Source organism: Podarcis pityusensis (assembly GCF_964106645.2).
Source record: "Podarcis pityusensis genome assembly, chromosome: W".
Classification (NCBI taxonomy): Eukaryota; Metazoa; Chordata; class Lepidosauria; order Squamata; family Lacertidae; genus Podarcis; species Podarcis pityusensis.
Genome location: NC_138045.1, coordinates 18,785,256 through 18,804,636, shown reverse-complemented (window position 1 = coordinate 18,804,636; position 19,381 = coordinate 18,785,256). Strand labels below are relative to the sequence as shown.

At 44.1% G+C, this 19,381-nt stretch overlaps 1 protein-coding gene across 2 annotated transcripts in view; it reads right to left on the bottom strand.

The window, feature by feature from the left end:
- Positions 1-19,381, bottom strand: part of LOC308467737 (cullin-4B) — a 120,532-nt gene that overhangs the window by 93,589 nt on the left and 7,562 nt on the right. For both annotated transcript variants that reach the window (XM_080989432.1, XM_080989433.1), the window contains 7 exons: positions 18,444-18,547; positions 16,596-16,665; positions 13,539-13,612; positions 10,695-10,857; positions 10,509-10,598; positions 8,728-8,810; positions 7,774-7,841 (listed from right to left, as the gene is read on the bottom strand). In XM_080989432.1, coding sequence (XP_080845558.1) covers positions 7,774-7,841; positions 8,728-8,810; positions 10,509-10,598; positions 10,695-10,857; positions 13,539-13,612; positions 16,596-16,665; positions 18,444-18,547 — 652 coding nt within the window. The remainder of the gene's footprint in view (positions 1-7,773; positions 7,842-8,727; positions 8,811-10,508; positions 10,599-10,694; positions 10,858-13,538; positions 13,613-16,595; positions 16,666-18,443; positions 18,548-19,381) is intronic.

The window sequence follows — 19,381 nt, the reverse complement described above, 5'->3', positions numbered from 1 at the left end:
AGGAAGCTTTTCTTTATTTCGTTTGGCCCTTCCACAAGCCTTTCTTCTATTTTTATCTTATTGATCACATTTTGCTTTTTCCTTTTTCGTAGTTGCCAGGCTAAAAATTTTCCCGTTTTGTTTGCGGATTCGAAAATTTTTTGCCTCATTGATTTAATTCTCCATTCAACTTCTTGGTTAATTAGCACTGAGTATTGTAATTGTAACAATTTGGATGTTTGTTTAATCTGATCATCACTAGGATTTGTTATTAATTTTTTCTCATATTCTCTTAATTGGGTCAGGATTCCATCTTTCTTTTGTTCCCTTATTTTTTTCCTATGACTATTTTGCTGGATTAGAAAGCCTCTTAGCACCGCCTTACTAGCATCCCAAACCATATCAATATTTGTCTCTTTATTAAGGTTTAACTCGAAAAAGTCTTTTAAAGTATTTTTGGCCTTCTCAGTTACATCTTCGTTTTCAAATAAGTATTCATTCATTCTCCATCGATACATACCCTGAATTCCACACTTAATTTCCAGGGATATTGAATTATGGCCAGACAGAGTTCTGGGTTGTATTTCACATTTTGCAACTCTTGTTACTAGTTCTCTTGATACCCAAATCTGGTCTATTCTGCCCCAGCTCTGGTGCGGCTCTGAGAAAAATGTGAATTGTTTTGTCAATGGGTTTTTGTGTCTCCAGATATCCATCAAGTCCAAATTTTCTTCAAGGTTTTTAAACGATTTTGGTAATTTCCCTTGGCTCAGTTTCCCCCTTTTTACACTTCTGTCAAGTTCTGGAATTGGCACTCCATTTAAGTCACCGAGTAGAATCAGTTTATGAGTCTCTAAATCCAATAATATTTATTCCAGTTTTTTGAAAAATTCTGCTTTATTCGTATTGGGGGCATAAACAGTTACTACATTAAATTTTTCTCCCTGATGGTTAATTTGTATCCCCAAAATTCTCCCTTCCTCATCTTTGCATATTAACTCGGGGTCCTCTTTTTCTTTAGCGTATATGACCACTCCTCTTTTTTTGTTTGTATCAGAATTAATAAATTCAACCCCCAACCTTTTATTTATCAGGATATGTTTATGCTTTTTAGCCACATGTGTTTCCTGACAGCATATCACATCAACATTCTTTTTCATCAAAACCTTCAAGATTCTATTCCTTTTAGATTTATCATTTAGTCCATTCACGTTCCAAGATAGAATTTTAAGAGTCATTATCGTATATGTTGTTACTTTTTAATTCGTATTGCACTCGTTCTCAAACTTACAATCTAGTTTTCCTGTTCCTTGTGGTTTCTTCCTCCTTTTCTTCCTCTTCTTCTCCTCCCACTGCACCTTCTTCCTCTTTTTCTTCCTCTTCTTCCTCCACTTCTTCCCTTTTCTCCACTTTCTCTTTTTCCTTCTCTTTCCTTCTCTTTCTCTCCCTCTCCTCAGAAAGCCTCTCTCTCTCTTCCAGTCTTTCTTCCCCTTTCCCTAATTCCTTCTCATATCTTCTCAGAAATTTTTCCACTTCTTGGGTGTTCATCAATCTAAATCTCTTGTCTTTGTAATAGAAGGTAATCCCTTCTGGGAGTTCCCATCTATAAGATATAGCATACCTTTTCAGAACGCTTACTATTTGTCTATATCCGTCCCTTTTGCGCAGGAGCCCGATTGGAATTTCTTTATATATAACAATAGGTCTTCCTTCAATTATTAGTTTTTTTTATAGCTCATTCTTAAGATCATATTTTTCATCTCAATTGAATTGAAGACCACTAGACAGTCACCAACCAGTTTTTTCGATTTAGCTTGTTGTGTTTTCCCTCTGATTCTGAATGCCTTATCTATCGTATAAGCTACCTCTTCCTCCTTTAATTCTAACCATTTAGATATCAGTCAAATTTTCAATGTAAGAGTTTAATTGTGACCAATTTTCAGCAGAGATAATGTTTGGTGGTGTAGGGGGGATATAGACATTTACAAGCAACAAGATATCATTTTTAGTAGTTAAAAGTAGAACTTGTGCAAGTGACGAGAAATTTTTTAACTGTTTTGACTTCAAACCCTAGATGGTCTTTAATCAGACAGCAAAAACCTGCTTTGGGCCAGCTCTTAGAATTAGGTTTCAATGCAGGAATCATATAAGAGGTAAAACCATTAATTTTGATATCTCTAGTAGACCAGGTTTCTGGTAAAATAATTATATCAAAACCTTCGATGAAATTCATTAAATCTGGGTCTCCACCTTTGCTTCCCCACCCAGCAATGCTCCAGGACAGCAGGTGTAAAGTCTGATTTTGAGTTTGTGACTGGTTGGAAAGATTTAGTCAATCAAGTTCAGTTATTTGATTCAGAGAAATATTTTGTTCTGTGTAAATAGTTTTAACTGTGAAAATGCACTCCTGGCCACTGCGGAAACCTGGGCACCCAGGCTCAGGGTTGAGTCCAGGAGCACACCCAAATTGTTACCCCATCCAACACAGGCTGAATCCCTATGCCCTGTTCTGCCTTCTTCCTGTCCAAGAGCACCTCTGTCTTGTCAGGATTAAGTTTCAATTTGTTTACCCTCATCCAGTCCATTACTGATGACAGAAACCAGTTTAGAACAGAGACAGTTTCCTTTGATTTAGAGGGAAAGGAAAAATAGAACTGGTGTCAAGGAATTGGAGGCAGAGAAGGAGGAGAGGGGGGAGAGAATGGGCACTTATAGAGATCCTGTGCCTTTAATTAGCAGTTGCTCTTCTTCGGACGAGGAAGGAGACAAAGGAAGGAAGGAGCATGCCTGCGTTAGTGGGGAAATTTCACGGGGATCCAGAGGAATATTTGGGATTTAAAACGGAGGTGAAGTATGTACTTGAACTGGAGGGGGCCGAGTTTGCTAACAATGCTCAAAGGGTGGCCTTCCTAATTAGCCATTTATCGGGCCCGGCCAAAGATTGGGTCAGGCCACTGATAGCAGCAAATAATGAAGCGCTGCGGAATTTGGCAAAGTTCTGGGAGGCAATGGACATCATGTTTTCACATGAAAGCCAAGTAGATATGACTCAGCAGGAGCTCCTGGCTTTGAAACAAGGGAACTTGACTGTGCGTAGTTACTGGTCGCAGTTCGCCATGCTTGTTCACAAATTGGGATGGGAGTTGAATTCAGAGCCCGTGCAGGCTATGTTCAAAGCTGGGCTGAACTCTGAAGTGAAAGATGAGCTTGCCAGGGGGCCCCGTCCCAAAGATATGGACACGCTAGCAAAGGCTGCCGTATCGTTGGGTTTGAGGCAGGAAGCCCGGCTATTGGAGAGAAAGCAGAGCAGAGGCCGGCGTTTCCATGGTGACCACATTCTTGAGATGCCGGCAGCGGCCACTGAAGGTCAACAGCAGCCAGAGCCCATGGAAATTGACTCAGCCCACACGCGGGAACGTTCAAAGGCCCAACGGCCGAGCAGTAAAGAGGGAAAGGACTGGCAGACGGCCAAGAAATGTTTTTTATGCCAGAAGCCAGGACACTTTGCCAGAGTGTGTCCGGAGCGTCGTAACTGGCAGGGAATGGTGGGGGCTACTCCACAGGGAGAAGAGGAGGTACCCCAGGTTCAGGGAAACGAGAGAGCCTGGCTGGTGGTGAACCGGGCAACAGCCAGGCGGTAGCAGCTGCAAAAGGCCCCAGCCAGGACACCCCAAACCAAGCATAGTGTTGGGGGTGGTGCTGGAACTCCCGAACGGCCACGCGATGGAGGTCCATGCATTAGTGGACTCAGGAGCGAGTGCCAATTTCTTCAGCAGGGAGTTTGCTGCGCAGCACCAATTGCACCTGCAGCCTTTGGATTTTCCGCTGCAAGTGACCACTATTGATGGAAGGGAACTATTGGGAGGGGAAGTGACCCATCAGACCCCTTCCATGAGGATGCGGATTTGCACGCACTCCGAGACCATCGCTTTCCACGTAGCCACGTTGGCGGGCCCGCCCATTATTCTGGGCATGAGCTGGTTGGCCTTGCACGATCCGGTGGTTTCCTGGCATCAGTGGTCCCTGATGTTTGGGTCAGCGCACTGCATGGAGAACTGCCTGGGCATAGAGAGACCTCGAGTGTCAGAGGCCAAGATGGCGGCAACGTGCAAAGGAGGCAAGGGCGGAATCCCTCTGCAATACCGGGACTTACAGGAAGTGTTCAGCAAGAGGGAGGCTGACACGTTACCTCCGCACCAGCCATACGATTGCCAGAACAATCTGATCCTGGGGGCCAAACTGCCGGTGGGCAAGCTGTATTCCATGTCTGAGCAAGAGATGCAGGACTTGAAGGACTTTATCGACAAAAACTTAAAAAGGGGATTCATCAGGGAATCCAAGGCGGCAGGTGGGAGCCCGGTGTTCTTTGTGGACAATAAGTCAACGAGCGAGAAGAGACTTGTAGTTGACTTTCACATTTTGAACTCCCTGACGGAACCCATGGCCTTCCCCATGCCGAGAATCGACGACGTTTTGGCAAGAGTGCGGAAAGGAAAAATTTTCACTAAGCTGGACCTCCGGGGGGCGTACAACCTCATCAGAGTGCGAGAGGGCGACGAGTGGAAAACCACCATGTTCACCCCGTTGGGGGCGTTCGAATATCTAGTTATGCCTTTCAGCTTGCAGTGTGGGCGCCCGTGCTTTCAGGCTTTCATGCACCATGTGCTGGGGCCGTTGCTGTATCTTAATTGTGTTTGTTTCCTGGATGATGTACTGGTGTTCTCTGACAACGAAGAGCAGCACGTAAAGGACGTGCGTCAAGTCCTGAGCAAGCTAAAGGAGAATCGTCTGTGGGTGAAGCTGGAGAAGTGCCAGTTCCACGCGACGGAGGTAGAGTTCCTAGGCTACCGGTTGTCTGATAAGGGCCTGGCCATGGAGCCAGAGAAAGTGAAGGCTGTGCTTGAATGGGAGAGCCCTAAGACCAGGAAGGATGTTCAGCAATTCCTGGGCTTCAGCAACTTCTACAGGAAATTCATCAAAAACTTTGCGAAGTTGACGGCGCCCATAACGGACTGTCTTAGTGGTAAGAAAAGGTTTCTGTGGACGGAAGCGGCGCAAGAGGGTTTTGAGAGACTTAAGAAGGTTTTTGCGTCCGAGGAGCAACTACTGCACGTCAACCCCGATCGACTGCTGCGGGTGGAAACGGATGTGTCAGATTGGGCCATCGGGGCTGCTCTGCTGCAGCAAGATGAAAAGGGGGAGTGGCGGCCGTGTGCCTTTTTCTCCCGTAAGCTGAAGAAGTCGGAGCTAAACTACACTATCTACAACAAAGAATTGCTTGCGATTGTGGCTGCGTTCAAACAATGGAGACATTTCCTGATTGGTGCTAAGCACCAGATTCAGGTGTGCACAGATCACAAGAACCTGGAGTACTGGCGTACGGCACGGGTGCTGTGTCAGAGGCAGATACGCTGGGCGGGGTTTTTTGCCAATTTCAACTTTAAGATTCAGTACGTGCCAGGGGAGCAGAACGCGAGGGCGGATGCGCTTTCTCGAAAACCAGAGTATCTGGCGGAGGAGGGACCTTCGGTTGCCAGATTAATGTTCCCCGAGAACAAGTGGACTTGTGGGGGGGCATTGGTGAAGGACGATGAACTGATGCAACTAATCAGAGACGATGCTTTTGCAAGGCGAAAGATGGACAAGCTAAGGGAAAAGGGGGGAGCTGAGGGGGGTTTTGAAGTGAAAGGGGGGCTTCTGTACTATCGGGGGGCATTGTATATTCCAGGGGAGACCCTGAGAGCCAGAGTCCTCAAGCAACTTCACGACAGCTCCACGGCAGGACATTTTGGGCAACATAAAACCATGCTGTTGGTTACCAGGGAGTTTTGGTGGCCCAAGGTGAGGGAGGATGTAAGGGAATATGTAAGGGGATGTGACACCTGCCAGAGGGCCAAAGGGGAGAGGGCGGCTCCGTTTTACAACAGTATTTGCGGTGTTATGTCAGTCAGAGGCAGAACGACTGGGTGGACAAACTAGCTCTGGCGGAGTTTGCTTACAATAACGCGGAGAACGTATCCACAGGGATGACTCCGTTCTTCGCCAATCACTGGTGTCACCCCAGGGCCTTTCCAGGGAGGGGAGAGGAGTCGTGGAGTGTGCCTGCCGCAGAACAGTTTGTGGAGGAAATGGAGGCGATTCACCAACAGCTCCAGTTGAACTTGGAGAGGGCCAAGGAAGTTTACAAGAGGGAGGCAGACAAGCATCGGAGACCAGGGGAGGCCATCTGGGTTGGGGACAAGATATGGTTGTCCACGCAAGGGTTGCCCTGGAAAGGGGGGTGCAAGAAATTCAAACCCAGGAGGGTGGGGCCCTTTGAGGTGATCCAGCAGATCAATCCAGTGGCATTTAAATTAAGGTTGCCTGAGAGCATGAGAATCCATCCCGTATTTCACAGGTCACGGCTGTCGCCCTACAGGGAAGGGGGCATGAGGCAAGGTACAGGGGGAGGGGAGCTTCCACTGCCTGAAGTTGAGGAGAGAGAGCAGCGCAACAAGGTAACTGACATACTGGACTCTCGTTGGAACGGGGAGGAACTAGAGTATCTTGTGGCTTGGGAAGGCGCCTCCAGTTCAGAAAACACCTGGGTCCCGGCAGATTGCATCACTGATGAGTATCTGGTGGAGGAGTTTCATGATTTATTTCCCGACAAACCCAAACCCCGGGGTAGGTTTTTTCAACAGGTGTTCGGGCCAACGGATGATGAAGAGGACTTCGAGGGATTCCCACCATCAGACGATGAGGAGGGGAACCTGGAAGAAGACTACCGAAACGGCCGGAGAACTGCGGGTTTGTGGGAGGGTTGGAGGGAGGTTTTTGAAGATACAGAAGAGGAGGAGGACAGTTTTCTAGGGTTCACCCCCGCCATTCCGGATGAGGGAGGAACGGGAACGGTCGACTCTCCTGAGGAGGAGGAGGAGGGGGCCTTTGGGGAGGGGGTGGATGTCAGGGAATTGGAGGCAGAGGAGGAGGAGAGGGGGGAGAGAATGGGCACTTACAGAGATCCTGTGCCTTTAATTAGCAGTTGCTCTTCTTCGGACGAGGAAGGAGACAAAGGGCTGTCGGGAGAGAATGAATCTGAGGGGGAGGGCCATTTCCGGGACCCAGCCACTCTCGGAGCAGAGGTAGAAGGGGGGCTGGGCTTAGGAGGTGGATCTGCTGGGGGAAGAAGCGGAAAGAGCCATTTGAGGCAACTGACTGATCGTGATGGTGTCGTTCTTTGAACTCTTGTAAATACTTTGAAGCTGCCAATAAATCTCTGTATATATGGCTGGATTCCGGGATTCTTATCTCAACTAGCATTCACAGCACATTCTCTAACAACTGGTTAGATGCTGTCTACATTAACAGCCGTTCAGGAAAAGCAGCTTTCACTCTCTTTGAAAAGCATATTGTCTTTTGGAACACAAAGTGATTCATTACACAGTTTAAAAAGGCAGGAAAGTGAAGTATTTGCTGTTTGCAGAATGTAGCAGTTGATCTGATTCACCCCTTGCCCTCCACAGGAAGATGACATCTGTACTGAAACAACCTGCCTCTTAAATGCCATCTAGAGTTGACATGTTATCATACATACACCCTCCACCCATATTTGCTGTTTTTTGTTTTTAACATCATCAAGTTTTCATTCTGAAAAACATCTGAAGCCACTACTGTGGCTTACCTTTATGATCAGGGTAGGCAAAGGGGATTAAAAAAGTGGCAGCTGAATGGGTTAGTTCCATTCAGCATAGGGAACTGAAAACCCTGAAGAAGCAGTAAACAGAAATATTTCTATAAAAAAAGATAGGTTACCTTTCTGTAGAATGGTTGTTAAATGTTCACCTAGCAGCTGCTTTTCTACAGTAGCAATTAGTGGTTTCCTATCGGAAAAAAGTGTTTAGAATTACATTCCTTTTGCTTGCCCTTTAACCACTTTCAACCCAACTTGAACACCAGGTTGCTTCAAACAGCAACATTCCCAACTACTTCTAACAATGTGTTTATGGCTCACGTGATTTTTGTATGTGTGGAAAAACTGCTTTTGGTCTCTCCTACCTTCTTTAAAAAAATGAAGCTCAATCATCTTCTAGATTCTAGAACAAAGGTAGCCAACATGATACCCTCCACATTTTGAGGGGCTACAACTCCCATCATCCTTGACCACTGGCTATGCTGGCTGGGGCTGATGGGAGTTGAGAATCCAACATCCAAAAGGCACCACTTTGGGTATCCTCAATCCACAGCTAGTAGCAGCTGAAGAGACATAACACTACTGGGTGGTGCTTTGCAGGGTACAATACAACCAGGCCCATCCAAGGAATGTACAATTTTACCACTCGGAGCTCCTTTGAGAGGAAGGGCAGGACAGAAATTTAATAAATAAAATTTCCATATAGAAGATAGCAAAAGGAGAGGCAAGAGCAGGGCCTAAGATTTGAGTATGGCAGCCATATGATGATTTTTGGAACAACTATGGACACAAATAGGTATTTTTAAATAAAGACATGAATATGGAAGCAAGATTTGGTAGCATCCAATTTATTCTCAGAGCTTGTTTAAGTTTTGCATGGTTTGAATTGATGGAATCAACTCTTCTTCTTTTGGAAACTATACTATTTATGTGAACAAACCCATGTAATGTGGCCTTGTCTGACATTATTCTTTACATATAGGAAATGATCCCACACTGGCAAAAAGCAGTGGTGGAATGAGGAGTCCAACATGAACAGCTTTAACACACCAGGTTGAGGGTGTCTACACACTTACTGAGTGCTTTGATCCAAGTAAGTGATAATCCTGTCTGTTTCTTCCTCCAAGCGTTTGTTGACATGATGGAGGTATTCTGGAACCTGTCAGAGTCAGTAAGTTATGGAGAAAAGCTAAATAAGACAAATCCTTTGGAGGGAATTTATTATATCTGGTCATATTAGTGCTGTAATACTTTGCAGGCATACCTAGTTTTATTGTGCATCATTTTATTGTACTTCACAGATGATGTTCATTATGAGGACGCAGCTGCAGGCAGCCCGGCTGCTTCCAGGGAAAGGAAGCCCTCTGCTGCCACCACCCCTCTTCTGGCCATGGGAGTGGAGCTTAATCCGCTCCACTTCCCAGTGCGGAGGAGTTGTGGTGGACCACATGGCCACCCACTCCCCTCCGGGGACGGGGGACAAAGTCCTGCATCCCCCGGAGGTTCTCAGCCATGTCATTCGCCTGCCAGCCAATCCGCTGGCTGGGGGGCGTGGCCGGGCCCCATTTAACTGAGGCACAAGCCCGAGAGCTTCCTCTTGGCTCACTTCCTCTATCTCCCGCCCTCCCTCCCTATTATCAGGTTTCAAATTTGGCCTTGCTATGGACCTTGGTTGGTCGCCGTTGAGGGGCCTGGTAGGAATTTTTCCACTTGGCAAATTGGCATGGGCCATTTGGTTTTCGCCTACCTCGTAGCAATCGTCACAACTTTGTAAGGTTTGGCGGTTAGGCATTGGTTGATCTTATAATGGGGGAGGGGAGGTGTGGCCAACAACTGCCCCTCCAAGCTTAAGGGTATTCCGTTAAAGGAAATCGGGTGTGTGGATCTTGTCCGAAGTCCACGGCTGAGCTAGGGCCATGCCACGACCCCATCGGGAACCCAGGGGGAGCTCAAGTTGGTTTGCATCGACGGGGCTCCCCTACCAGTGGTTGACCCTTACTGGACTCCCTGCGTGACAGGCAAGAGTCAGATATAGTTGGGTCAATTCCAATGCCTAAGCCAATACCGCTCACATTCTGTAACCAATAAAAGGTAAATGTAAAGGGACCCGTGACCATTAGGTCCAGTCATGACCGACTCTGGGGTTGCGGTGCTCATCTCGCTTTATTGGCTGAGGGAGCCGGCGTACAGCTTCCAGGTCATGTGGCCAGCATGACTAAGCCGCTTCTGGCGAACCAGAGCAGCGCACGGAAACACCGTTTACCTTCCCACCGGAGCGGTACCTATTTATCTACTTGCACTGACGTGCTTTCGAACTGCTAGGTTGGCAGGAGCAGGGACCGAGCAACGGGAGCTCACCCCGTCGCGGGGATTCAAACCGCCAACCTTCTGATCAGAAAGTCCTACGCTCTGTGGTTTAACCCACAGCTCCACCCGCGTCCCTCTGTAACCAATAAAGTTGTGACCTAAATTTGCCCAATAACATTATCCTAATATCTGTGTCCTAGTGTCTTATTCATCAATGAGGGGGTCGTCTCGGGGTCTCGATACGCAACTAGGGCTGGAGGCGGGATTTTCTCCTCCTGAGCCAAGAGTAGAGGGGCTGGCTTAATAGACTACAGTATAGTGTAAGCATAATTTTATATGCACTGAGAAACAAAAAAATGTGTGACTCACTTTATTGTGCTATTCGATTTATTGTGGTGGTGTGGAACTGAACCCACAATATATCTGAGTTATGCCTGTATTGTAGTCCCTATCAGCAGGGCAGAACACATCATGGGAGCTCCTGTTCTGCCCTCATAATCAAGAGATTAATATCCTCATGGTGCCCATGAACAGTAAGGTAATAAAATACCTCTCTCTCTTGCATAAGCCTCTGTCCTTCTGCTGCATATAAGCGATTCGTTTCTTCTAAGAATCTGTGCTCAAAAGAATCCTGATAAATCTGGGGAAAACAGAAATGAGTCATTTCCTTAGGATGCTCTCATAGTTTCCTTTGAAATATTATACAGGTTAAACATGGTGGGGATCCCTGACTCACCTGAAGATCTGAAAGCATGCTGAGGAGGCTGCGAAGCAGGCTCCTGTCAATAGCCTCACCATTTCTCTCTCGCTTAGTCAACAGAAGAATGCCATCAATGGTCTTGTTTTGGACTTTCTGATCGCTAATTACATGTGCCCTAAACAATTCTAGCCCCATATCCCTGAAAATAAAGAAATAATGATAAAGAATCAAAGTTCAACACAGGGAAGCAGCATATTGGATACCTTTGCATCCATTTATTCAGGACTGATCAGGTGTTACTTTCTGAATACTGTGTAAGAAAAAGTAAGTTCCTGGCTCTTTTGTGCACACATGACCTGACCCGATTATCATGCCTTCTCATATTGGGTTCAGCAACTTGTGTCTGACCAGGCTTCAGTCATTAATTATGCAGACTTTTAACTGATCTACACAAATGTCCATAGCAAGCTCTTACTAGAGGGAACAATCTTATTTGCACATTTTCCTGAGAACCCCAAAATGTGTGTAAATCCAGTTAAGGGGCATCTATATATGTATTCATATAAATTGAAATTTGGATAAATACATAAACACTAGGAACTATTCCAAGGTTAAATTGTGAATGGGCTTTAAAAGATTTAAAAAACGGTTGGGGGAGAAAACAACAGGAGTCCTCCCGGAACTTAATACTAGTAGCAAATTCAAGTTTAATGCAAGCAATAGGGTTGGAACACAACTTAGTTTGTTCCTTCCATGAGTGGTATGATAAACTGAGGTCCAGCGCAATGTGTACCACTTGTAGAGATACTGCACTGGTAAAACAAGGCTCTAAACCAAACTCTAACACAGAGTGTTCCTGTAAAACTCATTGTGGAAAAGATTTTAAATAAATACATAGACAATATGCAGAGTGCTGAGGGCATTACCCAAAGATCTGCATTTTGTTAAGCATACATAATTACAAAGTAAAAAACAACAACAGTCAATTGTTTCAGATTTACAGCATTCTACATTGGCATCACCTGTTTTAAAATCTCAGACTAAACTGCTATTTGTTTTTGTCCATGGCCCTGTTTATACTTCATAAAGGTAAAAGTACCCCTGACCATTAGGTCCAATCGCGGATGACTCTGAGGTTGCGGCCCTCATCTTGCTCTATAGGCTGAGGGAACAGATGTTTGCCCGCAGACAGCTTCCAGGTCATGTGGCCACCATGACTAAGCTGCTTCTGGCGAATCAGAGCAGCACACGGAAACGCCTTTTACCTTCCCGCCGAAGCGATACCTATTTATCTACTTGCACTTTGACATGCTTTCGAACTGCTAGGTTGGCAGGAGCTGGGACCGAGCAACAGGAGCTCACCCCATCGCGGGGATTCGAACCATAATTAATGGTTGATTGTGAACACCTAAATCTTGATTGTTTTGTTCCTGGCTGGCTGTAAGTGCGCAGAGGAAACAAACCACAATTCCTTTCTTAGCATTATACCTGAACCAGAGATTATGGTTTGTTTTGCTCAAACAAACCATGTTTGAGAAGTCAATAACAAAAGACACAACACTGACTGTGGTTTGTTTCTCTCCACTGCTAGCAGAGAAGTATGAAGCAAGTGTAATTGGCTCATTCGTGACAAATGTGTGGTGTGTGGCTTATTCTTATATATGAACATGGTGTCTGAAGACAGAGACAGTTTTGCCAAGCTGGTTCTTGATGGCTCAGTCATTCCCAACATGTAGCACTGCTGCCATTCTTGGTCTCCAATCAATATACACAATGACCTCCTTCACTGCCATGGAGATTCTCTATACTTTCCAGATCTGAGCTTCTTGGTTTAGCTTAACTTTATCTTTAAAGTACCACACCCACATCCCTTATGAAAATCTGGGGGTGAGACAACAAAGAAAACACATAAACCAGCCATGTTGCAAAGATTCTCTATTCTCTGTCAGTTTGTCATCTATCAGAATGAAAGGGAATAATTTAAGAAGAGCCTGCTGAATCAGGCCCATAACCCATCTAGCCCAGCATCCTGTTCCCACAGTGGCCAACCAGATGCCTGCGGGAATCCCGTAAGCAGGATTCAAGCACAAGAGCATTCTCCTCTCCTCTGGTTTCCAGCAACTGGTATTCAGAAGCATTGCTGCCTCCAACTGTGGCGATAGAGCATACCCATTGTGGCTAGTAGCCATTGATAGCCCTCTCCTCCATGAATTTGTCTACTCCTCTTTTAAAGTCATCCAAGTTGGGGGCCATCACTACTTCCTGAGGGAACAAGTTCCATAGTTTAACTAACAACATTCAGTTTCATTGGATGTCCATGAGTTCTAGTGTTACGAGGAAGATAAACTTCTCCACTTTCTCCATGTCATGCATAATTTTATAAATTTCTATCATGTCACCTCCTACTTGCTTTTTCTCTAAATTAAGAAGTCCCAAATGCTACAACCTTTATTCATAGGGGAGACACTCCATCCCCTTTAATCATTTTCTGAACTTTTCCTAACTCCATAATATCATTTTTGAGGTGAGGCAACCAGAATTGTACACAGTATTCCAACTGTGGTCACCCCACAGATTTGTATAAAGGTATTATGATACTGGCAGTTTTATTTTCAATTCCTTTCCTGATGATCCCTAGCATGTAATTTGCCTTTTTCCACAACTGCCGCATAATGAGTAGACATCTACTGATACTTGAGGGGACTCCATTTTTTCCTTCTTTCCATTCAGAGAACTGTTCAATTATTCTTATTTTTTGCTTCCTGCAACTTAACCAATTCCTGATCCTCAAGAGGACCACTCCTCTTATTCCTTGACTGAATACATATTTTAACAGAGCATCTAAAAGTCTAACATCAATACTTCTCTTTTCTTCCTCACCAAATTGATGGCAGCGTTGAATTTTGAAGAACATATGTTCGATCCAGGAACAAAAAGATACTTCTAATCATTATCTGCAAGGGAGGAGGGAAAACAAAAATCAAGCCATAAACACATTGACCAGTTTTAAATGCTATGTCTACCATTATGTATCCATCTCAATATCATTCTTGTGCCCCAATCCTAAATATGCTTACTTGGAAGGAAAGGCCACCAATTTTAACGGGACTTGCTTCCAAATAGGCCTGCTTACTGACTGCAACTTTAGAAAGTCAAGTATATGAACTGACCACCTCCTCCCTCTTGCTCTATTCATGTTCTTTAAGGTGAATGGTGCACATCCTCTTAATTGCCCCATCAGTGTGTATGCTTCCACAACCAGGTCAGGTTAAGAGACAATAGATGCCCCACTTCCCTTCACCAGGAGAAACTTCAGTCCCTCCACATACTGAGATGTGGATAAATTTTAATCTATTTCTTCATATGATATCTTAATGAAATGCTTCTTCAATATGCTTTTATGGCATTGCCTTTTTAAGCTGCTGAGATCCATCCCAATAAAGGTTCTCTTAATAAGACTGAAATATGCTGCATAACTCCTAGGGGTTCTATGTTCCCTGGCTGTATAACAGAGTCTGTATTCTAAGTCACACAAACTGTCTCTAAGAGTTGCAAAATGAATGCCCAGCCATCAGGTCACAAAAGCAATACAACAAAAAATAAGTCTTAAATACAAATTGCAAGCATCATTACCTGACACTGGTACAAAACAAAAAGTTGTATTTGCCTAAATATCAGTGAGCAGAAAGCTTGTGTGTGTCAGTATTGTAATGTCTCATTCTCACATTGCATAATGTTGTTGGTTGCTTTTAATTACTTAATTGATGTATGAGTATGGGAACTATTTAAATGTCTCCTCCCTCCCTCTCTCTGCTCTCTGCTGAAAAAGAGGGATGCGAGAGTTGTCTTGCTGTTTTGTTATTTGCTTTATAAATAAAACCTTTGATGTTACTATTCCAACCACAGTTGCTTCTGCTGCATTCTGCTGTAAAGGACTGAGTTTACTACAGTGATACCTCGGGTTACATATGCTTCAGGTTACATATAGGTTAAATTCAGAAAATTAGAATATTGTGGAAAAGTTCATTTATTTCAGTAATTCAACTTAAAAGGTGAAACTAATATATGAGATAGACTCATGACATACAAAGCAAGATATGTCAAGCCTTTATTTGTTATAATTGTGATATTATGGGGTACAGCTGATACAAACCCCAAATAAACAATCTCAGAAAATAAGAATATTGTGAAAAGGTGCAGTAGCTATTCAATCCATAACACCTGCAATGGGTTCAGTAGGAAGTACAATCATGGGGAAGGCTGCTGACCTGACAGTTGTGCAGAAAGCCATCATTGAGACCCTCCATAAGGAGGGAAAGCCTCAAACAGTAATTGCAGAAGACGTTGGATGCTCCCAAAGTGCTGTATCGAAGCACATTAATGGAAAGTTATGCGGAAGGGAAAAGTGTGGAAGAAAAAGGTGCACAAGAAGCAGGGATGACCACAGCCTAGAGAGGATTGTCAGGAAAAGACCATTCAAACGTGTTCGGGACTTTCACAAGGAGTGGACTGAGGCTGGAGTTAGTGCATCAAGAGCTACCACACACAGACGGATCCTGGAGATGGGCTTCAAATGTTGTATTCCTCTTGTCAAGCCGCTCCTGAACAAGAAACGACGTCAGAAGCATCTTGCCTGGGCTAAAGAAAAAAAAGAACTGGTCTGTTGCTCAGTGGTCTCAAGTCCTCTTTTCTGATGAGAGCAGCTTTTGCATCTTATTTGGAAACTAAGGACCCAGAGTCTGGAGGAAGAATGGGGAGGCACACAATGCCAGATGCTTGAAGTCCAGTGTGAAGTGTTGATTTGGGGAGCCATGCCATCAGCTGGCGTTGGTCCACTGTGCTTCATTAAGTCCAGGGTCAACGCAGCCGTCTACCAGCAGATTTTGGAGCACTTCATGCTTCCTTCTGCAGACGAGCTTTATGGGGATGCTGACTTCATTTTCCAGCAGGAATTGGCACCTGCCCACACTGCCAAAAGTACCAAAACCTGGTTCAGTGCCCATGGGATTACTGTGCTTGATTGGCCAGCAAACTCGCCTGACCTGAACCCCATAGAGAATCTATGGGGCATTGCCAAGAGAAAGATGAGAGACATGAGACTGAACAATGCAGAAGAGCTGAAGGCTGCTATTGAAGCATCCTGGTCTTCCATAACACCTCAGCAGTGCCACAGGCTGATCGCATCCATGCCATGCCGCATTGAGGCAGTAATTGATGCAAAAGGGGCCCAAACCAAGTACTGAGTACATATGCATGTTTCTACTTCTCAGAGGTCCAATATTGCTCTATTTGCAGTCCTTGTTTTGCTGATTTCATTTAATATTCTAATTTTCTGAGATTGTTAATTTGGGGTTTTCATCAGCTGTACGCCATAACATCACAACTGTAACAAATAAAGGCTTGACATATCTCGCTTTGCATGTCATGAGTCTATCTCATATATTAGATTCACCTTTTAAGTTGAATTACTGAAATAAACGAACTTTTCCACGATATTCTAATTTTCCGAGTTTCACCTGTACGCTTCAGGTTACAGACTCCACTAACCCAGAAATATTACCTCGGGTTAAGAACTTTGCTTCAGGATGAGAACAGAAATCGTGCAGCGGCAGCAGGAGGCCCCATTAGCTAAAGTGGTACTTCAGGTTAAGAACAGTTTCAGGTTAAGAACAGACCTCCAGAACGAATTAAGTTCTTAACCCGAGGTACCACTGTATCTGCAAATGGGCGTTTAATCGTGTGTGTGTGTGTGTGTGTGTGTGTGTCCAATTATCTTGCCCCCCCCCCCGCAGCTATCTCTGACCCTTGGAAAGCTGCTCAAGATAGTCTATGGACCCCTAGAGCCAGTTTTCAGGGAGCTGCAGATGGGGGGGAGAGCCATCTTTGGATCCAAGCTCACATACCGTAAATATTATTTGAAAGAAAAATAAGCCTTACCATTTGTCTACAGTGGTCTTGCCAACATTTGTCTATTTTCTTGAGAAAAAGAACACTGTCCAATGAATCCATGAGGAAGAAGTTAAGAATATTTAACACAATAATTGAGACAACACCAACACCTGATGATACTGTTCTTCTGCATCATTGCTAGAAAATTCATTTTGAAACAAAAGAAACTGTCAAATCCTATTTTAAAGCCTTTGTTAGTTTAGGATATGGCTATGCAAAAGATGTTCACCTAAAAACAGCTAAAAGCATAGAGACCAGAACAATTACCCCACAATTCAAATCTAAAGGTGTACTATGTTGGTGGCACGTTGCCACTAAAATCAGTAGTAGAGTCATGAAATAAGTTAGCTAATCTTCCAAGTTATTTGTTAAAAATTGATGTTAATACCCATAATTTATTCAAAACTTTGTAATCCTGCAATATTGTAAGCATGCGCACAGCCTCAGGGTTATGAACATCAAATCCTGCCTCCCTTGCTCCTTATTGTTTCAAAAGTCCTTGTATTAGAGCCCAAACAGACTTTTAAGACCCATCCTACAGTTTAACAGGGGAGATGCTCAGATGGAAAGAGAGAAACACTGATGTGTGCATCTCTCTGGATTTCAGCCATTATAAAAATGAAGGTCAAAGAGGCTCTTTAGGTACTGAAAAGTCAAGGCTTCCTGGAGCTTTTGGCTGAACACAACCCCAATACTACAAATTCCTATATCCCTCATCCCTCCAAATTCCTATATCCCTCATCCCTCCAAGGGCTTCCCCCTCCCCCCTCCTCTGTGTCCCTTTTCTCCCCCCTTCAAGTCCAGCGTTCTACCCCCTACACTACGGTGGCTGCCCAGCCTCTGCCTAATGACTTCCTGTGAGTGAGAGCCTCATCCAGGGTCTGTCCATCTCTTTAAACCTCTCTCTGCTCATGCGATCTTCTGTTTATTTTAGGGCCATAGTTTAGTGGCAGAGCATCTGCTCTTAATGCAGAAGGCCCCAGATTCAATCCCCGGCATCTCCAGGCGGGTGTTTGGAAAAGAGTCCCTGCCTGAAACCCTGGAGAGCTGCTGCCAGTCAGTGTAAACAATATTGACCTAGAAGTCGGCAAATTTTGCTCTTCAAAATATGGCAACCCTAAGGTTAACCAACCCTCCCCATTCTGTTTTATTTCTAACCAACAGAATAGTTCAATATTTTCTAATCAGTCTAATAATAATAATAATAATAACTTTTATTTATACCCTGCCCTCCCTGGCCAGAGCCAGGCTCAGGGCGGCTAACACCAGTAAAATTACAGTAAAATCATAAGGGGGGGAAACAATTTAAAATACAGGTTAAAATGCAATTTAAAATGCAGCCTCATCACAACCATAAGGGGAGGGAAACATAAGGGTCAGACTGAGTCCAAACCAAAGGCCAGGCAGAACAGCTCTGTCTTGCAGGCCCTGCGGAAAGATGTCAAGTCCCGCAGGGCCCTAGTCTCTTGTGACAGAGCATTCCACCAAGTCGGGGCCAGTACTGAAAACGTCCTAACCCTAGTTGAGACCAATCTAACCACTTTGCGACCTGGGACCTTCAAAATGTTGTCATTTGTGGACCTGAAGGTCCTCCGCGGGGCATACCAGGAGAGGCGGTCCCGTAGGTACGTGGGTCCAATGAGCCTTATGCTACCCCTTTTCAAGGGCCCAGAGTTACATCAGTCATGACGCAACCAGCATAAGAATTCACAAGTAATGACTTTGAATGGTTCTTAATCCATGCGATTCTCATATTGCATTTTACAGGACTTCAAAGTGACACACTGAGTGGTGAAACTCTTTTCAGCCACGTTACTTACTACTCAAAAAGGATATTCTCTTAACTGATGGATCTGTGCTTTGATATGGTCTTCACAAATCTGTCTTAATTGCTTGTACAAATTTTCAGAAATCTTATATGCGCAGAGATTTTCAACAGCCTAAAAAAAGAAAAGGATATATGAAAGTAATCCACAAACATTTGCAGAACTCCATCTGCAATATATAGCTTTTTATTTACACGTCAGCTCTCAAAAGAACACAAGCTGAAATTATTTCTTCCAGGTGAGTTTAAAAAAAACAGGCCGACCTGATGTGGCATCACCAGACAATTACAAGATCAAAGTTAAGAGTTGTATTCAACACTAGTCCTACTCAGAGCAGACCTAGCGAAGTTAACGGATTTGGCTTAGTTTCAGGAATTTCAATGGGTGTGTTCTGAGTAGGACTTAGTTGACTATCACCCTGTGTCAGCAAATGTCTTTACAATATCACCACTAAAAATTATACAGACCTAACATGAAATACAAACAGTAACAAAGAAATATAACAGGTTTTGAGTTTACAGAACTGTTTGTAGTCAATGAAATATATACCTGAGGCACTGATCTAGAGAAGCACAATCACAAGTAACATAATTTCAAACCATAGCAAAATATCCCTTGTTATTGGCCACTATCCTGAAAATTCTGAGCACACGGGGTGTGATCCAGATACGTTTTTGAGTAAATACAAGGCACTGCTACTTGCATAAATGGAGGAACATGCTCCTCTGATTTTTCCACTGCCTACACCTTGGTTGCAGCTTTCAACACTACTTCTGATGCCATTCCAAAGCAGAGTGATAGCTTGCTGTTGCATGATAGAATTAATGCTTTGAAAGAATTCTGAATGAATAATAATAAATTTTATTTATAATGAATTTATATTTATATTTATTTATATTATTTATAATGAATTTACTTTATTATGTTCACAGACCAGCATAAGCAAAA